The sequence below is a fragment of the Oxyura jamaicensis genome, chromosome 2 (genome assembly GCF_011077185.1).
Source record: "Oxyura jamaicensis isolate SHBP4307 breed ruddy duck chromosome 2, BPBGC_Ojam_1.0, whole genome shotgun sequence".
NCBI classification, from domain to species: Eukaryota; Metazoa; Chordata; class Aves; order Anseriformes; family Anatidae; genus Oxyura; species Oxyura jamaicensis.
This window is the reverse complement of record NC_048894.1, coordinates 11147283-11169454: the sequence shown is the minus strand read 5'-3', so window position 1 is coordinate 11169454 and position 22172 is coordinate 11147283. Positions and strand designations below refer to the sequence as shown.

At 42.6% G+C, this 22172-nt stretch overlaps 2 protein-coding genes across 2 annotated transcripts; one reads left to right on the top strand and one right to left on the bottom strand.

The window, feature by feature from the left end:
• The first annotated feature begins 1075 nt into the window (after positions 1-1075).
• Positions 1076-6634, top strand: IDI1 (isopentenyl-diphosphate delta isomerase 1). The gene is made up of 5 exons (XM_035316479.1): positions 1076-1274; positions 1554-1708; positions 2718-2810; positions 3830-3960; positions 4914-6634. The coding sequence occupies exons 1-5, from the start codon at positions 1111-1113 to the stop codon at positions 5229-5231; spliced, it is 861 nt and encodes a 286-aa protein (XP_035172370.1). The 5' UTR covers positions 1076-1110; the 3' UTR covers positions 5232-6634.
• Positions 6635-8455: 1821 nt separating this feature from the next.
• On the bottom strand, positions 8456-18718 carry GTPBP4 (GTP binding protein 4). The gene is made up of 17 exons (XM_035316475.1): positions 18567-18718; positions 17695-17865; positions 16572-16675; positions 16357-16493; positions 15653-15753; positions 15175-15267; positions 14677-14868; positions 14525-14590; positions 13722-13811; positions 13125-13235; positions 12769-12846; positions 12609-12660; positions 11959-12059; positions 10929-11126; positions 10478-10543; positions 9177-9311; positions 8456-8647 (listed from the first exon to the last, which is right to left on the bottom strand). Exons 1-17 carry the CDS (start codon positions 18612-18614, stop codon positions 8495-8497), a joined length of 1896 nt encoding a protein of 631 aa, XP_035172366.1. The 5' UTR covers positions 18615-18718; the 3' UTR covers positions 8456-8494.
• Positions 18719-22172: the final 3454 nt, after the last annotated feature.

Sequence of the window (22172 nt, the reverse complement as noted above, 5' to 3'; positions counted from 1 at the left end):
GACTTGTTGCTCACCACACCACTCCAAGTGAAATACTTTGTTTCTCTGCCGGGGACAGAAACTGTCCTTGTTTTTGATGGTCAGGTTCATTTATAGAAGCTCTCAATAGTTATTACTGGAATAAGATCTTTCTTTTCCCCATAACCTACACAGACACGTGGTACGTCTCTGTGTAGCCTGCACATCGCCGTGCACCCTGCCGGCTGTTTCTCCGGCACGCGGTTGCCAGCCTTGTCCCACTCACAGGCAGCAGCTCCGGGTCTGGGACAGAGCTTCCATGCCAACAGAGCTTCCCTCGGAAGGCCGATTGTTAACGGCCTTGTCTCCGCATGTGGTGCTGGTTGGTGTGACCCCCTCGGTAGTTAAAGAGTGTTTTTTGATCTGTATTGCTTATATTTGGTGACATAAGGATAATAAAAGAAAAAATACATTTTTATTTTTATTTTTTTTTTCACATGGAGCAATGTTTGATCTGGCAAAGGACATTTGGCATCACCCCAAGGCCCAGTGTCCAGGTGCTCGCGACAGAACGCTTCAGTGAGCGTGGATGATACAAAACCTTCAGTGACTGGGCAGGCTGTGGACAAAAGCTTTCAGTGACTCTGGGCAGACCGTGTATGCTTGAGCCCTCTGTGAGGGCACCTTACGGATGTTCTCCTGTGTTTTCTGTCACTAACGGGCTGTGCAGCAGCTGGTATTTATATATATAGATATTTTATATGTATATATATATTATTTTTTGTGGTGCTGCCTGGTTTCACGTTGCCCCCACCCAGCCCACATCCCCCACTCGCCGCGGCTGTGCGGGGCTCTACCCCCGTGGGGCACCCCGCCAGGACACCAATGTCGCCCGCCTCTAGCGGGTCCCGCCCTTCCCACCCCGATTGGCCAGCTCGCCATTCCCCCCTCTCCTCACTGGCCCGTGCCCCACCCCGCGGTGCGCCGATTGGCTGCTCTTAACGCCTGTCCCCCCGCTCCCTCCCCGCTCCCTCCCTCCAGTCACGGCAGGCCCCGCCTCCCGGGCCGCCCGCGCCGCTGTGGGGCGATCGGGCGATGCGGTGACGTCGGCGTGCCGCTGCCCGCCCATTGGTGGCGGCGGGCTGACGGGCGATGTGGCGCGTGCTGCGCGCCCTGGGCCGCCGTGGGGCTGTTCCCGCGCATCAGGGGCGTCGCTGCGCCCGCTGCTGCTGCTCCCGCTCCCGCTGCTGCCGCCGCGAGCCGCTGCCGCGCGCCGCCGCCGCCGCCTTGCGCGGGAACTGGGCCCGGGCCGTCAGGTGAGGGCGGAGGGGCTGCCGGGAGGGGGGCGCGGCGGCGCGGGGCCCCAACGGCCCCTAACGGCCCCCAACCGACCCCCGCGATCCTCAGGCGACCCCAACGGGTCCCCAGCGGCCACCAGCAGGATTCCTGAGGGGGAGGGCGGTGGGCGCGGGCAGTGTTCAGGGAGCGTCCCCTCAGGGAAACGGGACGACGCCGTCCCTCAGGAGCAGCCCGGCCGAGGGGCTGTGGGGTGGGGGGGGGGCCGCCGTGTGACCGCCCGTCCCGTCCCCCCTTAGCACGGTCACCGCCATGCCCGAGGTGAGCACGGACAGCCTGGACGAGCAGCAGGTGCGGCTGCTGGCCGAGATGTGCATCCTCATCGATGAGAACGACAACAGGGTGGGAGCGGACACCAAGAAGAACTGCCACCTGAACGAAAACATCGATAAAGGTACGTCCAGGCGCCTGTGCTTCGAGTCACAGAATCACAGAACGGCTCGGGTTGGAAGGGACCTCAAAGACCACCCGGTCCCAACCCCCTGCCATGGGCAGGGACCCCTCCCAGCAGCCCAGGCTGCCCCCAGCCCCATCCAGCCTGGCCTTGGGCATTGCCAGGGATGGGGCAGCCACAGCTCCTCTGGGCAGCCTGGGTCAGGGCCTCACCTCCCGCTGAGTTAGTCTGAAGGTTTTTACAAGTATCCAAGTCATACAAGTGTGACTGAATGAAAGGCTCGATCTCAGGTGGGTGCTGAGCCTCCCTGCCGTGTAGTGTCTATGTTGCTGTAGGGAGGAACAAGCAGGTGGAGGCAGCAGCAAAGCAGAGAGGTGTGATCATGGACATAAGCTCTATGCTATGATAAATACTTCTGAATTGCATTTTGTTGGTAAAAGGGTATTATTTTCCTCTTACAGATACCTGATTTTATGTATTTTTTTCTGAACAGTGCCACTTGATTCTTTGCCAGGTTCTCCTCATGTAGAGGAGGCTTTGATGTCCATCTTTAACTAGCTAACACAGCTTCAGCTGCTTCTAGTGGGAGAGGGGTTTTGGTTGTCATTTTAATTAATGATGGGCTTTGTTTTAGGCTAGTCATATTTGTGAATTTCTTAGCAGTTTGTGACTTTCTTTTTTCTAGTTATGGGAAGCATTTTCCTGAAGAGTGAGTGAGGAATAATATCTCAGAACTGTTCAAAAAAAGCAATTGTGCTGTGCTTGAGGGAGTTCGTTTTCTGTTGTGATTTTTGCATCATTGTTTGTAGCATTTTGCTAATTTCATAATGTTTAGCATATATTGACACAAAAACCTAAATAATAACTCTTTCGTCAAATCCTTGGTTTTTAACACTTGAAAAATTTTGAATATAGTTTATCAAAAAATGAGGCCGATCTAAGCCCTGAAATTTTGTCTTCATGTGATTCTTCTCCTTTGTAAAATAACTTTCTGTGCTTTTGTTTTTAGGATTATTGCACCGAGCATTCAGTGTTTTCTTATTTAATACAGAAAATAAACTGTTACTGCAGCAGAGGTCAAATGCTAAAATTACATTTCCAGGTTAGTTCTGAAACACATAGCACATAAACGTTATGTTTGAATCTATATTTAAAGATAAGTCAGTCTAATTTTGCAGAGTAACTCCGACGTTTTAGAATTTACTCTCTTTGTAGAGGAGATGATTTTAAATACTTCTGAGATGCGCTTTTCTTGTGGATGAAGCAACATAATGGGAACATCAATTTATTGGAATGCCCGTGCTTGGGAAATGATTGCTCCCTGACTTGTTTGATCCTGTTTATGGCAGAGTATATATTGCTTACCTTATCTGTTGCAAGACTTACTGTATGGCATTAGAGAAATTGCTCTGGCAACTGTGGAGAATGCTTTAATTCCTCTGGGAAGGACATGCATTTGATTTATCATGGAACTGTTTCTAACTTGAGAAAGGAAGACCTTTCCTTCCAAGCATTTTTTTATTTTACAGATTTTTTCCTTGACTGTTAATGAATAAAAATACTCGAGTTTAGCTTGTAAGTAATCAGATTCCGTTTTAGATGCTTTTTGAGCTAGACTGTTAAAGGTGAAAGGTTGACTGCTCAGTTGCTCTACATTACTGGTAAATAATTTTTAATATACTTAGAGTACAGAGGGTACGATCTTACAACTTTTTACAAGCATAAATTGCCTGTTTACTTACTGTCAGCTGGTCTTGCAAGTGCTGGAGGTGTTGTCAATATTCTTTTGTATATCAACTCCCAAAAGTCGCTTTAATCAGCATCTGCAAGGTCTCTTCAAATTGGCTTTTGAAGTAGATGCTGTGCAGTCAGAGAACGCATGTGTTCTTGTCTATCAGACACTAACCTGAAAAGCAGCACATGACAGAGGCAAATCCAGGTACATAAATAGAAAGAAAAGTAAGGGGGTGGGAAAATTCCTTCCTCTCTGAACCTTTTCTCCAAATGAGAAACAAAAATGTGGTATGTTGATTAGCTAGTCTATGTCTCAGGCTTTGTTTTTTGTGTTTTCTTTCAATGATTTATACATGTCAAAAGTCTGTTAACTGAAACTTCTTGCAGATTGTTTTACCAACACTTGCTGTAGCCACCCACTGAGCCACCCACTGGAATTGGAAGAAAATGATGCCATTGGTGTCCGAAGAGCTGCACAAAGACGAATGAAAGCAGAGTTAGGAATCCCCATGGAGCAGGTAAAGGAGAGAGGGCAGTACTTAACAGCATGCGCTGACTCACAGACTAACTGCTGCTGGCACATGGGGGCAGCCTGAAATCTAAAAATGAATTTAATTCTGGAGACGCAGAGGGCTTAATGAATTTGAGGCTTCATCAGTAACAAAGGATTGTATTGCTTCAGCTCTGACTATGGGTGCCTACGTTTTCTCCTGAGCAGGCTATCCTGCTTGCCTGAGAGAAATTGTACCATCTGTGTACGAGTCCCTTTGTGATTCCAGGTTTCCCGTGGGAAAAAGGGTGCCCTGGGCACCTGGTTTTCCTTCCAGAACAATTGTACTCCCTGCTTCTGGCTACCTTCTGGTACGGTGGCAATTTGGGAGTGCACAGAGAGCAGGGTAAAGCTGGCTGGATTATGCTGGTGATCAAAATCTTCCACGCTTTGTAACTAGGTACGTTTGTGTCATGGGACACAGGAGAAGCTGAGCTATTGGGGAACACAAGGATTAGGTGATCCCCTGACCTATTTCCCTGCTCTGCTGTTTGCATGGCTCGCTGTTGGGTCAGCGTTACACGTGGTCTGTCAGCGAGCACTTCTGGCCTTGGTGTCAAATAGTTGCTGGGCCCTTGGGTTGAGAAATAAGGGGCAGGTACAAATGGCTGTCCATCAGTGCTCCCAGAAGCGTGCTCTGAGCTCTGGGAGATGTTATTTGAAACTGAAGTGTACAGAAGAAATCCTGTCAGAATACTGTCAGGTAAATCTGCCTAGAGAAATGCTGAGCAATTTCTCTGATCAAAGTGCAACAAAATTTATTTTTTCCTAGTAATTATTTATGAAGAAGTGCAATGCAGCTGAATACTTGAGGGGAGAAATAATTTATGAGGGAGGGTGGTAATAGCTGGTAACTCAGTAATGCCCAGCAGTTGAATTATTCTGCTTTGCTCCTGGTTCTGATGTGTATTTTGGTTCTAGGTAACTCCAGAGGAAATCCTCTATCTGACCCGAATTCACTACAAGGCCAAGTCTGATGGGATCTGGGGTGAACACGAAATAGACTACATCCTGTTCGTGCAGAAGGATGTAACACTGAACCCTGACCCGAACGAGATCCAGAGCTACTGTTACGTGACGCAGAAAGAACTGAAACAGCTCTTGGACAAAGCCTCCAGGAGCGAAGTCAAGATTACTCCTTGGTTCAAACTGATTGCAGAGACCTTTCTTTTTAAGTGGTGGGATAACTTACCCAACTTGGACAAATTTGTTGATCATGACAAAATACACAGAATGTAAATAGCTGCAGTGAAAGATGCTGAAGGCTGGTAATGATGCGCTAGGCGTGGTAACTCAAGCGCAGAAAAGTGGCCCACATGGAGCACGTTTAACAGATAATATACAGAGATGTTTAGAGCCGTTTTTTTCCTGCTTCTTCACCCCTTCTTCCAGTCCCATTCCCCTTGAGTGAATTAAGCTTGATGTCATTGAAAATGAGCGACAGTAATACAAGAATCCCCCTTGGGTTCATCTTTCTCCATTGCCTCGTGTGATATTAAAGAATCCCCAGCCTGCATGTGCCCGGCTGGCCCTTCCCCGCAGAACTGCGTGTCCTGGGGAGGGAGCTGGGCTGCCCGCTGTCCGGCTCGTCCCCCAGAGGTGACTCCATCTTCTGTAGTAGCGATTACAAAGGAATTTGAGTTCTGCGTTGATGTTGAGAAAAGTAATCGCCAAAGGAGAAGTGATTAGTTCAAAGTGGTTGGGATGATTTTAATTGCAGAGCGCTTCTATTCAACTACTGTACTGTATAATTAACCCAGCACATAAAAGGTTAAGTAATTGCATTGTGTGGACTGAGTTTCCACACAGACTGCAAGTGCTACCTGGTGGGCTTTAGATCAAAACACCGATTTCTCCCTGTCCCCCACCTGTTTAGTTCACAACCAAATACTGGACACTGCTAATTAGTATAATTAAAAATTAATTTTTAGATTAGCTGGTAGGTACCTAAGTAGTAGCCTGTCCTTGCAGGAGGGATATGCATGAGGCAGCTCTTCCTCATCTTGCAGAAAACAAAGGCATCCTGCTACAAGTTCTTTTTCGTGCAACATCTGCTGTGATAATCTTCCCAAGGTCCGGGAAAATGCAAACCTCAACACCGAAATTCAGGATTGAGAGTTTGGGGGTTTATACCAAGTCTTAATTCCAGTTAATCAGAAATTCCAACAGTGTAAGAGCTTAATTGTGATCTTGCCTTTTCTTCCCACCCCCAAAAACCTTAACTTGATTTCTTCTGTTAGCAGACCACTCAATCCAGATACCTTCAGGTCATTTCTTGGTGAAACAGGGTATTGTTACTACTGGTTCTCTGTGTCTGTGAGCTGTGGTTATAACTAGTCTGTGCCTGGTGACAAGGTAAAACCCAGTTTTTCAAATGCTTTGTGTTTTTCTCATCCCAGTTGTGCCAGCAGCTCTACACTTAAAGGTTTTAGGGCCAAGTTGCTTTATGTTGACCTGAAAGGATTTGTTGTGAAACAAATAATGAGGGGGGAGGGGATATTAATGCAGTGTAACAGCTCTCGAATTCAGTTCAATCAGCCACGTTTCCTAAGTAATATCTTTATAGTCCTTTTGAGATACCTGGAATAATTTTAAAGATTGTCTTGAATATCAGATGACTATTAAAACTCCTGACCTAAAAACAAGGAATGTGCTTTTCTTTGCAGACTTAAGAGCTCCATGAGCAGACTGCTCATTAGGCATCACTGAATCAATGTGGCTGGGAGTAATGGGTGTGCACTTGTTCTAACAAAGGTCTCCTCTATTTCAAAGAGCCACTTGGAGCAAGAGCTGACAAAGCATATCCTGAATAATGGACATGAAGCTGAAAGCAAAGTTGTGCTAAACAGTTCTTTAAAGTTCTCTAGATGTTTTGACGTTAAAGTCTTTTTGACATTGAACTTATTTGCAGCATTAAAAATATTTTTAATACTGAATTTATTACACGAAGGAGACGAGGGAAGGAATACAAGTGTAAATCCACAAATATAACTCCAACATGTACAAGCTGACACCTGAACACTCCCCTTCCCCCTTGTGTTGGGCCTTCTTGGGATAGTCTTCACACTTGCTCACAGGGTGCTGTATTTTGGATTTGTGATGGAAAACAGCGTGGTTCACACAGTGAGGTTTACATAGTGCCAAACAGCGCTCACAGTCAAGGACTTGTGTCACTCATGGTGCCTGCCAGCCAGCAGGCTGCAGGTGCACCAGGAGCCAGGGGGGCACAGCCAGGACAGCACAGGGATGTTCCCTACCGTGGGGCTTTGGGTCAGCAATAAAAGCTGGGGGCAAAGAAATGGGGGGGGGGGCATTGGGAGTTAACAGTTTGTCTTCTGTGAAGTGTGATGGCTCCTCCTTTGCTAAACATCTGCCTGGTGGTGGGAAATGGTGACTGAATTCTTTATTTTGCTTTGCTTATCTCAACTGTCTCGGTCTCAACACACGAGTTTCTCACTATTGCCCTTTGGTTCCTTCCCCCATCTCTGGGGAAAGTGAGGAGCAGCTGCGGTGTGTAGCTGCCTGCTGGGATTTAACCACAACACCCTCTGGTATTGAAAAATAGGTGGAAGTCAAAACAAGATCACGGATTCTCCTCCTTGCCTTTTCATATTTTTTTTTACATATTTCACTGGACTCCAGTCTAAACTTTAACACTGCTTTGTGTTTTGGTCTTGCACATGTATAATGCACGCTTTTACTAACTCAGATATTTTCTCCCTTGTTTTCGAGCAACTAGGGACAAAATGAATATTTAAAGTTTGACAATGCAGGTTCTTATTGTTTTCAGCTTCTGAAGAAAAAAAGTCTTGATATGAACTCGAGATATTTCAGTCTGATCCCTATTTTTAAATACTAATTAATCTGAAATATGAGAAATCTAGGTTGTAATCTTCCCTGCCCATGCTTTTACAGACCACTAGGCTGTGTGTCAGCACTAAAACTGACTATTCCTCCAGCTGCAGTCAACATTCAGCTTTGTTAACTGGCAAGGGCTGTCATTCACTCAAACCCCTTTCAGTGCCCAACCCCAACTCGGTGCAGTGCTTGCCGTCTCCCCTCCCTTCCCCACCAGTTCCAGCCTTACCTCATCACCTACATCCGACAATTAACAGGCACGTTGAAAACCAAGCTTCATTGATTCAGTTCCTCATAAAGCTGTGCATTTTTAATTCTGCTAGCAGCTTTATTAAAAAAATACTTTTTTCATATATGTTTAAGCTCACTTTAAACCTAGTTTTACATTAAATAGGAAATACTTTATTGCTATGTAAAGTTAGTAGTGTCATTTTTCATGTCTATGCCACTGGCATTGACAAATTTCTTGTGCTATTACTAACCCCCTGAGAGCTGCAAGATCAATGTATCAGAACTTTCAGAGCTTCAAATCCCTTACCCCTAATTCAAGCATGTGCTTTTTTTGCTATTCTCTATTACAAAAAAAAGGAAAACAGGACCAGAAGTGAGTTGTAATAAAATTATGTTTTAATTCAGAAGACCGCTCATCTTCTCTGTGTTTTACCAGATTTCCTCTTTCCAGCCAGCAGATGTTTTGGCTTGGTGTCAAATATGTGTCTGTCCCCCTCTCCTTTCCTGCCCATGCGATTCATTTTCTTCTGAGCTTTCTTTGCCATAGTCTTGACCTTCTTCACCATCTATGTGAAAACAAGCATACAAACGTGTTGAGTGACTTCCTCGGTAACTCAGGCAACTAGCTTTACCTTTAAAAAACACAAAGCTAGAGGATTTTAATGGGGTCATTAAATAATGCCCAACACAAACCACCATCTGCTACTCTAGCATATTACAAGTTTAACGCTAAACTTCCGTACAAAAACTCCCCCCCTGCCAATACACTAAAAATATGATCGCGATACTCCCTAAAGGTGGAACTTCACTATTAGATTATGGAGTATATGTACAGATTTTACATCTCTTCTGGCATAATTGCATTTCAAGGAAAAAAAAAAGGTACTTTCTTAGTCCGTCTTATTTCATCTTAATTTTTAGGAATGAACTAGGCATTTTTAAAGTATAGAGAGTTCAAACAGACGATGAAACTGCAAAGACGAGGGAGGAACTCTCAACAAGCACAACCAACCAGTACTGCAAGTTTCCCAGAAGCTGGTTTAAGTACAGTGATGCTGTTCCACCTGCTGTAAAGGGCAGGTGACTTTAACAAACCTTTTCGTCACGGAGCCCGGAGACATCCCGTGGTGGGCGAGAGGAGCTGCGACTGTGTGCCACAGATGTAGGGGTTTCGGACTCATCGCGTTTACGTTTCCTTGTGACGCTGCGGGACCTTCTGGCGTAATGTGCCTGTAATTCAAACCAGCACTTCGGTTACCGATAACAGAAACCATCAGCTCGGACAGATGCCTCATTTCTAATTAGACTAACATGAAAAAACAGGAATTAAGTGCTGTGATTCACTGTCATAATGCAGTTATTTTGGATACCAAAAGACAAAATGATACCTGAGGCGTTTTGGTTACTCCACAGTAAGATACAGACCTTGTCATCTGATAGTCATGGTCTTTCTGTCCCAGAGCAATATTCAAATTTCAGTGAATATTAACTTATTCTTTTCAAAATTATGAATTCCATTTTTATAATCTTTTTTTTTCACTAAGTTTGTAAGTAATGGATAAAAAGACACAGACAAACTAACAGATAGCAATGCTGAAGCAAGTTTACAACAGCAAAAAAGCAGCGCAGCAATCTCCCCTGATTAGCACCTGTTTACAGGACAAAACCCTAGGGAACCATCATCCCACAGCCTGAGGATCAAATTCCTCCTCGCTGAGATAGCTCTAAAGTCAACATGGCATATCAGCCCTGAGAAGTGTGAATGCTTGCTTCAGATGGGCAGTGCTGGTACTCCTTGTTTCCTAACCCCTTGTTCAGTTAAACAATTCAAGGTCTCGGGATCTACATATCCAGAATACTGCTAGATTTGCTGTACAAAAATATGTATTTTTTAACTTACGATAAAAGAAAATGGCTCCCTAAGGCAAATCTAGGTCTGAAGTACTTTGACTGACTTACATCTAAAAATGCCAGTCATGGTATCAAAAATTCAAGTACAAGTCACAGCATTAATGAACTGTAAAAAGATGAGCCTGATCCAATATCACTTCCTGAAATATTACTACTTCTGACATAGTTTTGTCTCATCCAACAAAGCCCAGTTCTTGAATCCTATACAATTCCAAGACTTCTAACAGAAAACATTGCATATATACGTGTGATTCTACAGAAATAAACATTAGTACACGTTTTCAGCCAACCCAACTTGTTATTATCACATCACTCAAAACTTCCAGCATCAGCCGCCTCATTTAGGTTTCCTGTTTCATCCTTAATAGATTCCACCTCTTTCTTCTGACAACTGTGACAGGCAATGCAAATGTGCACAAGGAAATTTAGCATATAATGGAACTGATCTCTCTTAGATGAGCAGTGTTAAATTAGCAGAAACTTACATCATCTTTGTTAGTCATGTCAAGTCCAAGATCACTCATTTCTTTCTCTAGCACCTTCCGCTGGACCTGTAAAAAGACAGTTAGGAAATCATGTTTTGTTTTGTTTTGTTTTGAATATATATTTATATCTTAATTTTGTCTTAATATGCAAAAAAATGAAAGATGCAACAACCCAACTAAACAAGCTGAACTGTACTCTTAGCAACTTTTCCTACAGTATGTATGGAATCCTATAAAAGACTCACCTGTGTTACAGAAAAAAAGAAAGAAAAGAAAGGTTTGGCCTCCGTAACTAAGTAGTTACCAGAACTCCTAGGAGCACAGAAGGAAGCAAGCAGCAAGGGAGAGGGTCAAACATGAGAAAAAGTGATCAGTGCCCAAAATTATTACGTGCTTTTATAAGTTACTACACATCAACAAAGCCTTACTACAGAACGTGTTCTATACTTGCCTTCTTAGCCGTTCGAGGCATCCTTGGCCCTCGAATATCTTTTTCCTTTGACTGCAGGATTTTCAGTTTCTTTTTTTCTCGGATCTGTTTTGCCAGCTGTCGGATTTCCATCATTTCTTCATCTTCGCTTTCTGGTTCACTGTCATATTCTCCAGCAGCTTCTCTCAGCTCTTCTTCTTTCTCTAATTCTTCCAGTTTCTTAGAAGAGATTAAATGAAAAATCAAGATGCTTATCAAATCCTTGACTTCTCATCCTCAACATTATATTTTTGTATGGCGCAGGACCTTTTCAAGACAGCATGCAGACACTTCAAAGATGGAACCGTGTTACTTTAGGACCCCTCTAGCCATGCTTAGTGCACTTAGTGATACAGATTACTGCGCATGAATCCAAGGGGATTCAAGTCCTGTGAAGACCTACTTGATCACATCACACTGTCATTTGGCTATATTGGTACGGCTGCCCTGAAGTTGCCCACTGTGTGAGTTGAGATGTACTGTACTGTGACCTGTACAAGCTGTGCCGTTCCTGGTAACGCTCTCAAAAACTTTGCTATTTCTAATTTACCATGATTCCGGAGCACTAGCCATTCAGATGAACCCAACTGCATAACCAGCAGGCTCCGCTGTCTGCACTCAAGTACTTCTTAAGAACCATCAGGAAATACAGATGGTTTTTGTTATTAAATAAAAATGCTGTAACTTGAGAATTCAGTCTATTTTGTTTGATAACCACAATCCTCCTAGCTACAGTCATAGAGGAAGAAAATACAACTTCCCCTGCAACACTTGTATCTTAAGATGCAAAAGATAAGATCACCATTAGGTCTGAAAGGGTAAAGTAATTTTCCATTCTTTTGAAACTCTGTCCTTGATCGTTCAGAAAACAAGATCTTTTCCCATGGCAAGTGCAGGCAGTAGAATTTGTTTTCCTAACACACTATTTTTAGCCAGGAATACAGTAATCTATGCTAGGCGAATAAAGGGATGAAGAGGCAAGAACGTGTAAAAAGTACAAAGGAAAACTCACTTTCATTATATCTGGATCGATGTAGTCGAGGATATTGTGACCTTGCCATATCTCTGGTATCTTATCATACTTTTCAGATGCATTCATTATGTCCCAGTATTCTTAAATAAAAGCAAGCAAACAAAACCAGATGTTAATAAGAAGACAAAAACAAATTCAAAGAATGTTCAATGACTGAAAACAACACTCATCACAATAAAAAATATACAAATTCAGATCCTTCTGTGGCAAAAATATGACAGCATCTCTGACATATTCATAAATACTTCTGATCCCCTACCAAATATCGTTCAGTAATGATGAGTCAACTGCAAACTATAATAAGCAACAGATAGCCAGTTCTCATATTGATGCTTTCTTAACAAAGTCAGCATCAACAATTAATGAGACACCACAATATAAAGTGAAAGGGAATTAACAGACCAGTCACTCTCTCTGTGACTCCAAAACAGGAAACCACTAAGAAACACTAAAAACCAAGGAAGAATCAATGAAGATCACCAGTTTTGGAACAGGAGAAAAGGATTGCTAGAAATAAAAAGGTGGCACTGTTACTCAGTTGAAAGGAGTCCAGGTTAAGCATTCTCCAATGAGACTGAAATAGTTAAACTTTATTGATCAATAATAATACTGAGACATATAATACTTACTCTGAAGATCCAAAACATAATCATCTCCCATTTCAAGTTCAAGATCTCTCTCCTGCAAAGACATACACAGCTTTATATATCTCATAACTGTACGTCTATGTGCTATTATTAAGCATTTAAAAACCATCCGCTGATTTCCTAATTAAGAGATGCCACTTACTGTTTTCCTCCTGGGTGTGTCTACTTCCATGCGCTTCTTCCGTGCTATTGCTCCCTCGGGTATAAAAGGCAGCCGCTCCTGAAATTAGTGCAACAATTCATCCCAAGAAAAAAAAGAAAGAAGTCTTGAATCCATTTTTTTTATAACGCTATAAATCACTGTTTTAGAATCATGGATTCTGAATGAAAGCAAAGGCCCAGGCTGACTCACCCACCAGCAATGGCAGTTATAGATTAAAAAAAAATGAGCAAATCTCATCATACAAACTGTTCATGTGTTAAGCAAAGAGAGAATTCTTTTCCTTCTTAAAGAGTACTGGAAAATATACTTTAGAAGTATAAATATATATAACATACCTTGTCATCTCTTTTGGCTGGCATGGCCAAGTGTAATCGATTCAACACTTCATTCACTTTATTTCCTTTCATTTTAGTATCAACACGATAGGCTAACAGTCTGTCACAGGCCTGAAAGTGCACATGGCAACATACGGTAAGGAATGAAGTCATCCTGACACAACAAATGACACAGTAAGCTTTCAACCCCAAATATCTAGCTTCGTATTTTATCTTCTGTCTTACCTCTCTAGTTCTCAAGAAAGTATCAAAGTATTTTATTAAAAAAAAAAAAAAAAAAAAGGGAGCACGGGAAGATGCATATGATACTGTTTTGTTGGTATAACCCATCTTTTATAATGAGCTGACAATAAGAAAAAGCAACAAGACCCTGAAAAACTAACACCAAAATTCTGGAACAGTATTAGACATAGGTAAGCTTCCATTTGCACCCAAGTCCACAGAGACTCAAGAGGACTCCTCATCCTCTCCCCATTAAGGACAGCATGCTTAAAGCTTGTCACTATAATGCACAGTTTAACTGAGATTAAATTCATACAAATGAGGCAAAAACATCAGCTGTTCCTTCCGAATGAAACTGAGAGAAAAGAGACATACCTCTGTTTTAACTTGGATTACACCTTCTTCTGTTAGAGTACTTGTCTCTATGACAGAAAATCCTTCTGCTTCAAAAGTTTCAAATATTTTCTGAAATAGAAACGTTATGCCAAATATGCCACATTCTGCCCATTTCTTAATATATCATTACATTAAGAACTGAAATTTTAATTTTAATACATGGAACTCATTACTGAGTATTTCATTAAAATGTGTTTCTAAAAACATGAGAGGAATGTACAACTACAGTTCTGTTTTGTTTGTTTGTTTGTTAATAGCCACTTTCTATACGGTAACTGTAAATGACACATGAATAAAAAAAGTGAGAAAGAAACACCAATTCTGTGTGTCCTTGAAGCCATAGATACAGAAGAACTACTCCTGCATATACACAAACTGTTGCCCAATGGGAACTCCTACTGCAACTGGCAGCAACTATCAGTTCAGCCTGAACTGTTAGTGAAATGGCATTTTTGATCAAGGCCGTTCAGTCTTCCAACTACAGTAGTAATTAATAGTAGTTCTCACACTTTGTCCCAGATTTCTGAAACCACTGGGGAGTTGCTTTCTGTTTGGCATTTACAATAGGCAGGCTAGTACATACATTAGACAAGCGAAGTACATACATTAGACATATGGGTCAAGACCCAGAAAACGACTTTCCATTATACTATTAGATAATGAAATTTAGAAATGATCATGTCAAATTTTTTGCCCAGTATAAATTACATAAACCCACAAATCTTGCCTAGTATTTCTGTAAATTTCAGAAGAAAAAGAGAGGTGGGAGTAAGTCATCTCACCTGACTCTCTTCAGGAAGTTCCGCAATTCTCTTCACATCACATTTGTTTGCAACAATTATAAGTGGCTAATAAAAAGAAAAAAAAATCATAATCCAAGCTATGACATTACAGAAAAAAAAAGGATTTTATTAATAATGTAAAGCAAACTTACCTTGTTGGCAAATAATGGCTTAATGTTTTTGAAGAGTTCTATTTGCTCCTCCAGGCTATGCCCACACTGCTCAGAGATATCCATCACATAGAGCACAGCAGCACGAAGGTGTGCGAGTGCAGTTATAGCCTGCATCTCAATGGTGTTCCTGTCCTCCAAAGGATGATCCAAAATACCAGGAGTATCTACTACCTAAAATTAACAGAATTACCTCAGGCCTTTTACAAGGTAATTGATACGCTGTAACATGTACTCAATTTCTGGTTGATATTATCTTTTTAAGACAGCAGTATTCCTTCCTTTCATTCATACACAAGACTGTAAACCAATAGTTTACAATAGTTGTAAACCAATAGGCTGTAAACCAATAGTTTCTTGATAAGAAACCCTCAGAGTTTCTTATCAAGACACAAAAACGCAACTCACATTCCATAATGGCAAATCAGATTATAACCAGTTAATTCTTGTAAGAAAATGCAGAACAGTGACAGTTCTTACCTGCCAACGCAGATACTTGTAATCCATATGTCCCACAAAGAGAGATTTGGTGGTAAAGGCATAAGGCTGCACTTCTACATCTGCTCTTGTGACCTTAAAACAAGTTATTCACACACATTTATTGATAATTTCCTGAACTTCCAAGAGGGACATCATAATTGTAACACACTTCCTTTGCTACAGAAAAGCTAAAAACTAGTTATTCTGACTGTTTCTCTGCAAAACTTTATCTATCCAAAAATAGGTTAATCATATACATGCTATTTTGGAAAAGATAATGATTTTATGAGTGCAATCTGTTGCAAGTTTCCATATAACCCTCCAGAAATTTCACTCAGTCTCTGTCCACACATTTAAATTTCCCATACTTCATATCAGTGCTGTAATGAAATCAAATTGCTTAAATGTTACTTTATCTTAATTAAATGGTATCTCAGTGTAATTAAAAAAAAAAAACAAAACACAAACATTCACATACCTTATTTATAAAGCTAGATTTTCCAACATTTGGATAGCCACACAACAGAAGAGTTCTTGTATTGGGATCAATGGTTGGCAAACGAGACAAATGCTGTCGCACTGAAATGTTGAAAAAAAATCTTAAGTATTTGGGATAAATTCAGTTTGAATGGGAGAAAAATTCATATTCTGAAGTATTTACTCATGATTTAATAACTTTTTTGGACTTCATAAATTGATTATTTATGAAAATATACAGTTGTTTGTTAACTACAGAAGTATCTACACACAACAACAAAAAAGAAGCTTAGTAAGTATTTTAAAAATAAAGACCATTGTCTCATAGCTAGAATGGGCCAATCACACCAGGCAACACAGCCTGAAGGAATAATAAGCCTGAAGTAAGAAGCTTGGAAAATGTTTAGTACTAATCTTTCTGAATATGTAAATTAAAATAATGATAAATAAAAGCATGGCTGTGATCTTTAAGCGAGGACAAACATTTTATAACTGTTGGTAACAATATAAAGTTTTAAATTTTAAAAGAGAGAAGCATTCAGTTGAAAAATGAATTCTAAGTGTTTGGGAGTTTTGGAGCTATTTCTATGTTCCCATTATCTACATTCCATCTTAAATGCATTTTTCTCTAACTGTTATTCTTTGTACAAATAGATTTTATATTCTCTTTATACTCCTTTGTTTTAGCCTATTTATTACACAGACCTTGCTCCAAGTATTCCAAGCTTTGTTTCTGTCTTTTGATAATCGTGCACATTCGTCCCAGAGCAGCACGTTTCAGTTGCTTGCAGCGGTACAGAGAATCGCCGTATTTCATCAGGCGCACGTAGTCTTTAGCAACACTGCAGAGACAATGAATTAGGAAGTTAGCTAGCAACCAACCACACAGGTAGAAGATCGAAGAAATAGATGTTCCTTACTTGTCAATCAGATTCTTGGCAATATTAATCTGCCCCAAAGCCAGCTTGTAGTGATCTTTGTCATAGAGAACGTTCATCAGATCTGCATAGAAAGGATGGATGTCCTAAAAAAAAAAGCATAAAGTAAAATTAAGGTTCATATTTTCTTGCAGATGACTATGTCTTGGCAACTATATAAGTTCATCTTTTTCTGTAATATAGCAACACAAGTGACAATGCAACCTAGACTGTTTTCATTATCATCTTGCTTAAGGAAAACAATATCCACAGCCATTTTACGCCTAATTCTTAACACGTCAAATTTCTTCTGTAAGCATGTCCTGGACTCATTCATATAGTGTTTCCATTTCTTCTTTTGCACTATAAAATACTTTCCGATTTCATCTTAGAAGGCTATTTTAGTTACTTCTGTATTTATTTGCAGAAACTTCATCAAGAGATATTAAAAGGCAGGAGGCATTTGTGGAAATCCTTCAGGAATGATCACTTGATACAAAAAGAGCAGGAAGGTATAGGGCTGCAGCACGTACAGAAAGCTGTCCATAAAGAAGTCCTACTAGACACCTGGATGCAGTTGTTGGGAAGTTAAGACTACGTGTGTCTTGTCAAAGTAACTTTCCAACAATATCATTTGTGTAGCCAAGAATAAAGTTTTTGTTGTCAAATTAACACCTCTGAAGAACTGAAGATGGGAGGCAATGTGTCATGCTTGGGTATTTCTAACTTCCAGCAGGTGTTTTGTAGGAAAGACTGACCATGGGAACATAATGACTTACATTAAGAAGAAATACAGAGACACAACAAACTTAAGAAAAAGAAACTTTCTTTCTCATCATTTAACAGCAGTTTCTGGCCAACATTAGCTGATCAGATAAAACCTTGAAAATGCATTCTTTGGCAATCACCCAGGGGCACAATTCAGACTTTTCTTAGTAGAAATAAAGTATTTTTGTAGAACAAGTCTGCCTAAATTACTCAAAAAGTCTACTGAGAGTTAGTCTAAATCTTCTACACAGAGAATCAGCAGTGTGCTGCTCTATAAAATAAAATCAAATAAAACTACTGTTGCAGAATAATTTCTGATTCCTGAAGTTCCTTTATGATCAAATGAACAAATACTTACATCCAATTTGGGGAAGTCCGTTAAGATCTGAGTGAGTCTATCATGGTAATTCTGTTGAGTATATTTGACTTTTCGCATGTAAAACTGTCGAATCCGATGGATTTGGTAATGTTTATGAATGACTGTTGGAGTCTTTCGCTGAGTCTTTGACAATGTCAAATCTATGAAGTCCTGCAATCAAAGAAATGTTATTAATCACGCAAGTTGTCAAGTTTTAACGAAGTGACAAAGCATTAATTGTATTTTGGTGGAGGAGCAGGCAGTGCAGTTAAGCCCATTAAGTGGCATGGCCCACATCACTGCTCTGCAGTAGATGAATTGAGCATGCTTTATTATAGAACACCTAAACCACAGATTTTATTTCCAAGCAATAACAGAAGGTTCATGCCTTCTGAGTGGGGTTTTCCTGCTAATTTTTTGACGGCTGGCTTCCTTTCCCCAACAGAGCTAGGGAAGTATCCCCACTAATGCCCAGGCACGTATGTCACCACCACAGACGCTAACACCCCACTGATATGGAACAAAACTCCTTCTTTAAACCAGGAAATAACTTTATTTTCGAGAAATGCACGGCGGTGAAGCTGAGTATGACGGGGGGGAGGAAGGAAACAGACGGGATTCCTGTCAGGGCCAGCCCCGCCAGGGCAGAGCCGCAGGACCCCACCTCAGGCGGCACCCCCGCGCCCTGAATGGTACAGCCCGCCGGGCCGCCCCGCACTGCCCCAGGGCGAGCCCAAGAGCCCACGGGAGTGGGGGGGGGGGGGGGGGGGAGGCGAAGGCCGAGGCCACGCCGGGCAGCGCGGGCGGCGCTCCCATAAGGCGCGGCGGGAGCAGGGGCTGCCCGCGCTGAGGGACGGGGACAGGCACCGTACCTTGGCGGACGGCACCACCATGATCTTCTTGAAGTTGTAGAGCGCCATGCCGGCAGGCTGCCCGAGCCCCACGCTGCCGGAAAGAAGGAAGAGAGGCCGTGCCTCTCGCGAGAGCCCCGAGCTTCCGTGCCGGGGAGGCGGGGAGAGAGGAAGGGGTGGGGGCCGGCCATTACGTGAGGGGTTTGTGGGCTCTCGTGAGGGGAGACCCGGCCGTGAGCAGGCACGACAGGCCGGTGCTGCGCCTCGTTGCACCGTGACAGCAAAGTGTCCCCTCGTGTGTTCGCCCCCCGGATCGCTGCCTCCAGCCGTGAGGGGCTCCTGGGGCACAGGGAGGAATAGTGGGATGTCCCCGCTGGAAGAGACCTGAGCGTGGTTTGGGATCGTATGGGGCTTAAGGGATGTTTAGGGAAAGGATCAAAGCAAAGATAAAGGAGGAATCAAGGCTCCACCTGTTGGGGAGGAACAGGTGTTGGAAAATAGGGGGATAAAAGATGCCAGTAACGCGTCATCAGGCTGGTCAGTGTGCTTGTCCAGCTGCGTGCCCAATCACTGCAGTCTGTCCTGCTGTCTTATTAAACTCAATTTCTAACTGTTTTCCTTGTTGAGAGAGTTTTTCATTCCACATGTGTGTGTACAGATCCAAGTGCCAGGAAAAGGGCAGTGGCTCAGAGGGGCCATGTGCCGGGCACCAGGAACACCGGCACAGATACTTCATGGCTGTGTATACCGGTGCGTGTATGCATATAACTGGGAGCCCTGGGGATCCCAGGGCCAGCTACTGCGTGGTCCCTGTGTCTGGGGCTTGTTTTGTGGAGGGGTGCGTTGGGCACGGCTGTCTGAGAGGGTTCTGAGCAGCAACAGCTGGAGCAGGGCTGTGGGCTTGTGAGGTTCACACATAAATGTGCCAGAAACTGGAGACCAGGAGATACTGGGCGCAGCTACATGGTCTGAGTGCCCAAGACCAGCTATTTCATGTATTTTGTACATTTTCTGCTAGTGGGTTATTACACTGATAAGGCAGAAAGGGGAAGAGGAGCAGGACATTCCATCTGTTCTGTGCACATGCATGTATGCTCATTGCAGGTACACATCCAAACAACCCCAAACACATCCTCTCACTTCTCTCTTTTTTTAATAATAACTTTTGATGGCTTGTCTCACACAAAATTGTAAAACCTTTAAGATAAAGGCATAGCTTGAGTGAATTCTGGAGCAGTTTGTGACCTTGACTACACCTTGTGCTGTGTTCTTTATTGCTTATCTCTAGCAAACATGAGACCCAACCATTGACCGAGGACATAAACTTGAAATGCACCTAAATGCAGGCATCTAATGCACTGGGCTTGTCTGTCCCTGTTCTCTACTCGACACTAACAATAAGTTGGCATACACTGAAATGCATCTGTTTTAGATAAATTACATTTTACGTGATACACTTTGGAAGACAAGTAAGATTAAAAATTGAAAATTCTTTGGCTTCCACACTTTTTTTCCTCTCTCCACACAAAGCATGACATTTTCCACTTGAGAGAATCTAGTCAAGTATTACTCTGTCGCTGCACATTTTTCTACAGTACTAGAAATTCAAATGCACAATTCCTTCCACATTTCCTTTATTTCATCATGTTACTAATTTTGCTGACACGCTCCAGTGCAGTGGAAATTGTAAAGGTATTAGAAAATTAAGAGTCCCTATAATCAGTCAAGCCAGTAGCTGATCCTTTCCAGAAATTAATTTCCATAATGACTGTATGAACATCATTTGATCATAAACATGCTGTTAGAACCATCCCTGTTGCTATAGCCTCAACGATGCTGCAGCTGCCCCATTATGATGAGCGTGCTGCTTCATAAATATTTTGGTAATAATGCTTCAGTCTTCTTTCCTGATGCGTTCTTGAAGCAGTGAGGTTTGACTTCACATTTTGTGTGCACATTTTATATGCATTTTGCCTCCAAAAACATAGGTTTATAGAGCAGAAGGAGCTCTTCTCTAGCATATCCCTAGGTCTCCCCAGTTTCTGGCACTTTTACATGTGGACTCCGATCCCTGCAGCCATGCTGCACTTGCTGGTACCCAAAACAGTGACACGCAGATGTGCACTATGCACCCCTCCACAAAACTGACTCCAGACGCTGGGATCACCCAGCAGCTGGCCCCTGCATCCCGTTTTCACACAGCGTGTACATTGCTACTCTGCTGAGCAGTTTTGAAGAGAACTAGTTCCTTCCAAGGCAAAATGTGGGTACTGTTCCAGATACTCTGTCCTCTGGAGACTTCCTCCAGGAGCCAAGAGAGATGAGACCTTATCAGGTTGTTTTTCTTTCAGTCCACATGGTTCTTTACCCCAGCTGGCCTTCTGCACTCTGATGTCCTCGTTTGTGTTCATGCCAAACTCACGGCTTAGTTTCATGTTTTAAAAACATTGATCGAGTAGACTATAATTCATACCACTTTGAAATTCAAAACAAAATTGTTATTGTGCCTTGTACAAGAGCGGCTAATAGCACCCAGCAAGACCAAGACCATGCTCAGAGAGGTGCTCAGGAAAATCAGCATGAGAATGGGCATCGTGAGGGAGCCAAGAAAACTCTCCTCTGTAACAAATACTCCTGCAGGACATGTGACACTGTGCTGTGCCTAGCTATGGCATTAGCTTGTTATCCATAGTTTCTCTGAAGTGTCAGCTGAAAATTCCCAAAGTAGCCTCAGATTTGGGGGTTTGGCACTGAATTTGATTTGTTCAAGGGTTTGTTGTGTTGGATATACTTAACAAATTGGAGTGTTTCAATTAGATAGACCAAATCTTTGCTTTCTTATCCCACAAAATGAGAAGACCAGTTCACAGAGTCAGAGAATCACAGAAGGGCTGAGGTGGGAACAGATCTCTGGGTCCCTCTGGTCCAACCCCAGCTCAAGCAGGGCCACCCAGAGCAGGGTGCTCAGGACCATGTCCAGGCAGGTTTTGAAGATCTCCGGGAAGGGAGACTGCAGCCTCTCTGGGCAACCTGTTCCAGCGCTCAGTCACACTCCCAGTAAAGCAGTATTCTGTGATGTTGAGACAGAACCTCCTGTGTTCCAGTTTGGGCTCAGTGCCTCTTGTCCTGTCACTTGGCATCACTAAAAGGGGCCTGACTCTGTCCTCTTTGCACCTTCTTTTCAGATAATCCTATACATTGATAAGATCCCATGCTCATACAGATCTCTTCCATCTGTAAATACATTAATCCTGCAGAATCTCATCCAAATTAAGTTAAAATCATTTCAACAACTTGCTGTTGCAAAGCTATTTCCAGCATCAGTCCTTATGTATGTATGTGTTCAAGTTTTAAAGTTAATTTCTCAGGCAAACCCTGTGTGCACTGAACCTTGCCCAAGTGAAAAGCTTAGCCTCTTGTTTCCTTACCAAAAAAATAATTGTGAGTGGGGTTTATTAGACAACCTGACGGTCTGGCAGCAATATCCAGCCCCCCTCATCTTTGATATCAGCACCTTAATCAAGCTGGTCAAGACCTTCTGACCTTAACAAGCTGGTCAGCAATATATTAATTCTGAAAGCAATTTTACTTCAGTGGGGTGCTTGGATTTTGATGGGAGCAGCCCAG

What these genes read in the sequence shown, in the direction of transcription:
- IDI1 (XM_035316479.1), top strand. Translation starts at nt 1,111, where the DNA reads ATGTGGCGCGTGCTGCGCGCCCTGGGCCGCCGTGGGGCTGTTCCCGCG. An exon ending in AACTGGGCCCGGGCCGTCAG is followed by an intron (nt 1,275 to 1,553) that starts GTGAGGGCGGAG and finishes GTCCCCCCTTAG; the next exon opens with CACGGTCACCGCCATGCCCG. An exon ending in GAACGAAAACATCGATAAAG is followed by an intron (nt 1,709 to 2,717) that starts GTACGTCCAGGC and finishes TTTTGTTTTTAG; the next exon opens with GATTATTGCACCGAGCATTC.
- GTPBP4 (XM_035316475.1), bottom strand. Translation starts at nt 18,614, where the DNA reads ATGGCGCTCTACAACTTCAAGAAGATCATGGTGGTGCCGTCCGCCAAG. An exon ending in AGCCATTATTTGCCAACAAG is followed by an intron (nt 14,591 to 14,676) that starts GTAAGTTTGCTT and finishes TCTTTTTATTAG; the next exon opens with CCACTTATAATTGTTGCAAA. An exon ending in ACATGACTAACAAAGATGAT is followed by an intron (nt 9,312 to 10,477) that starts GTAAGTTTCTGC and finishes TTTGAATTACAG; the next exon opens with GCACATTACGCCAGAAGGTC.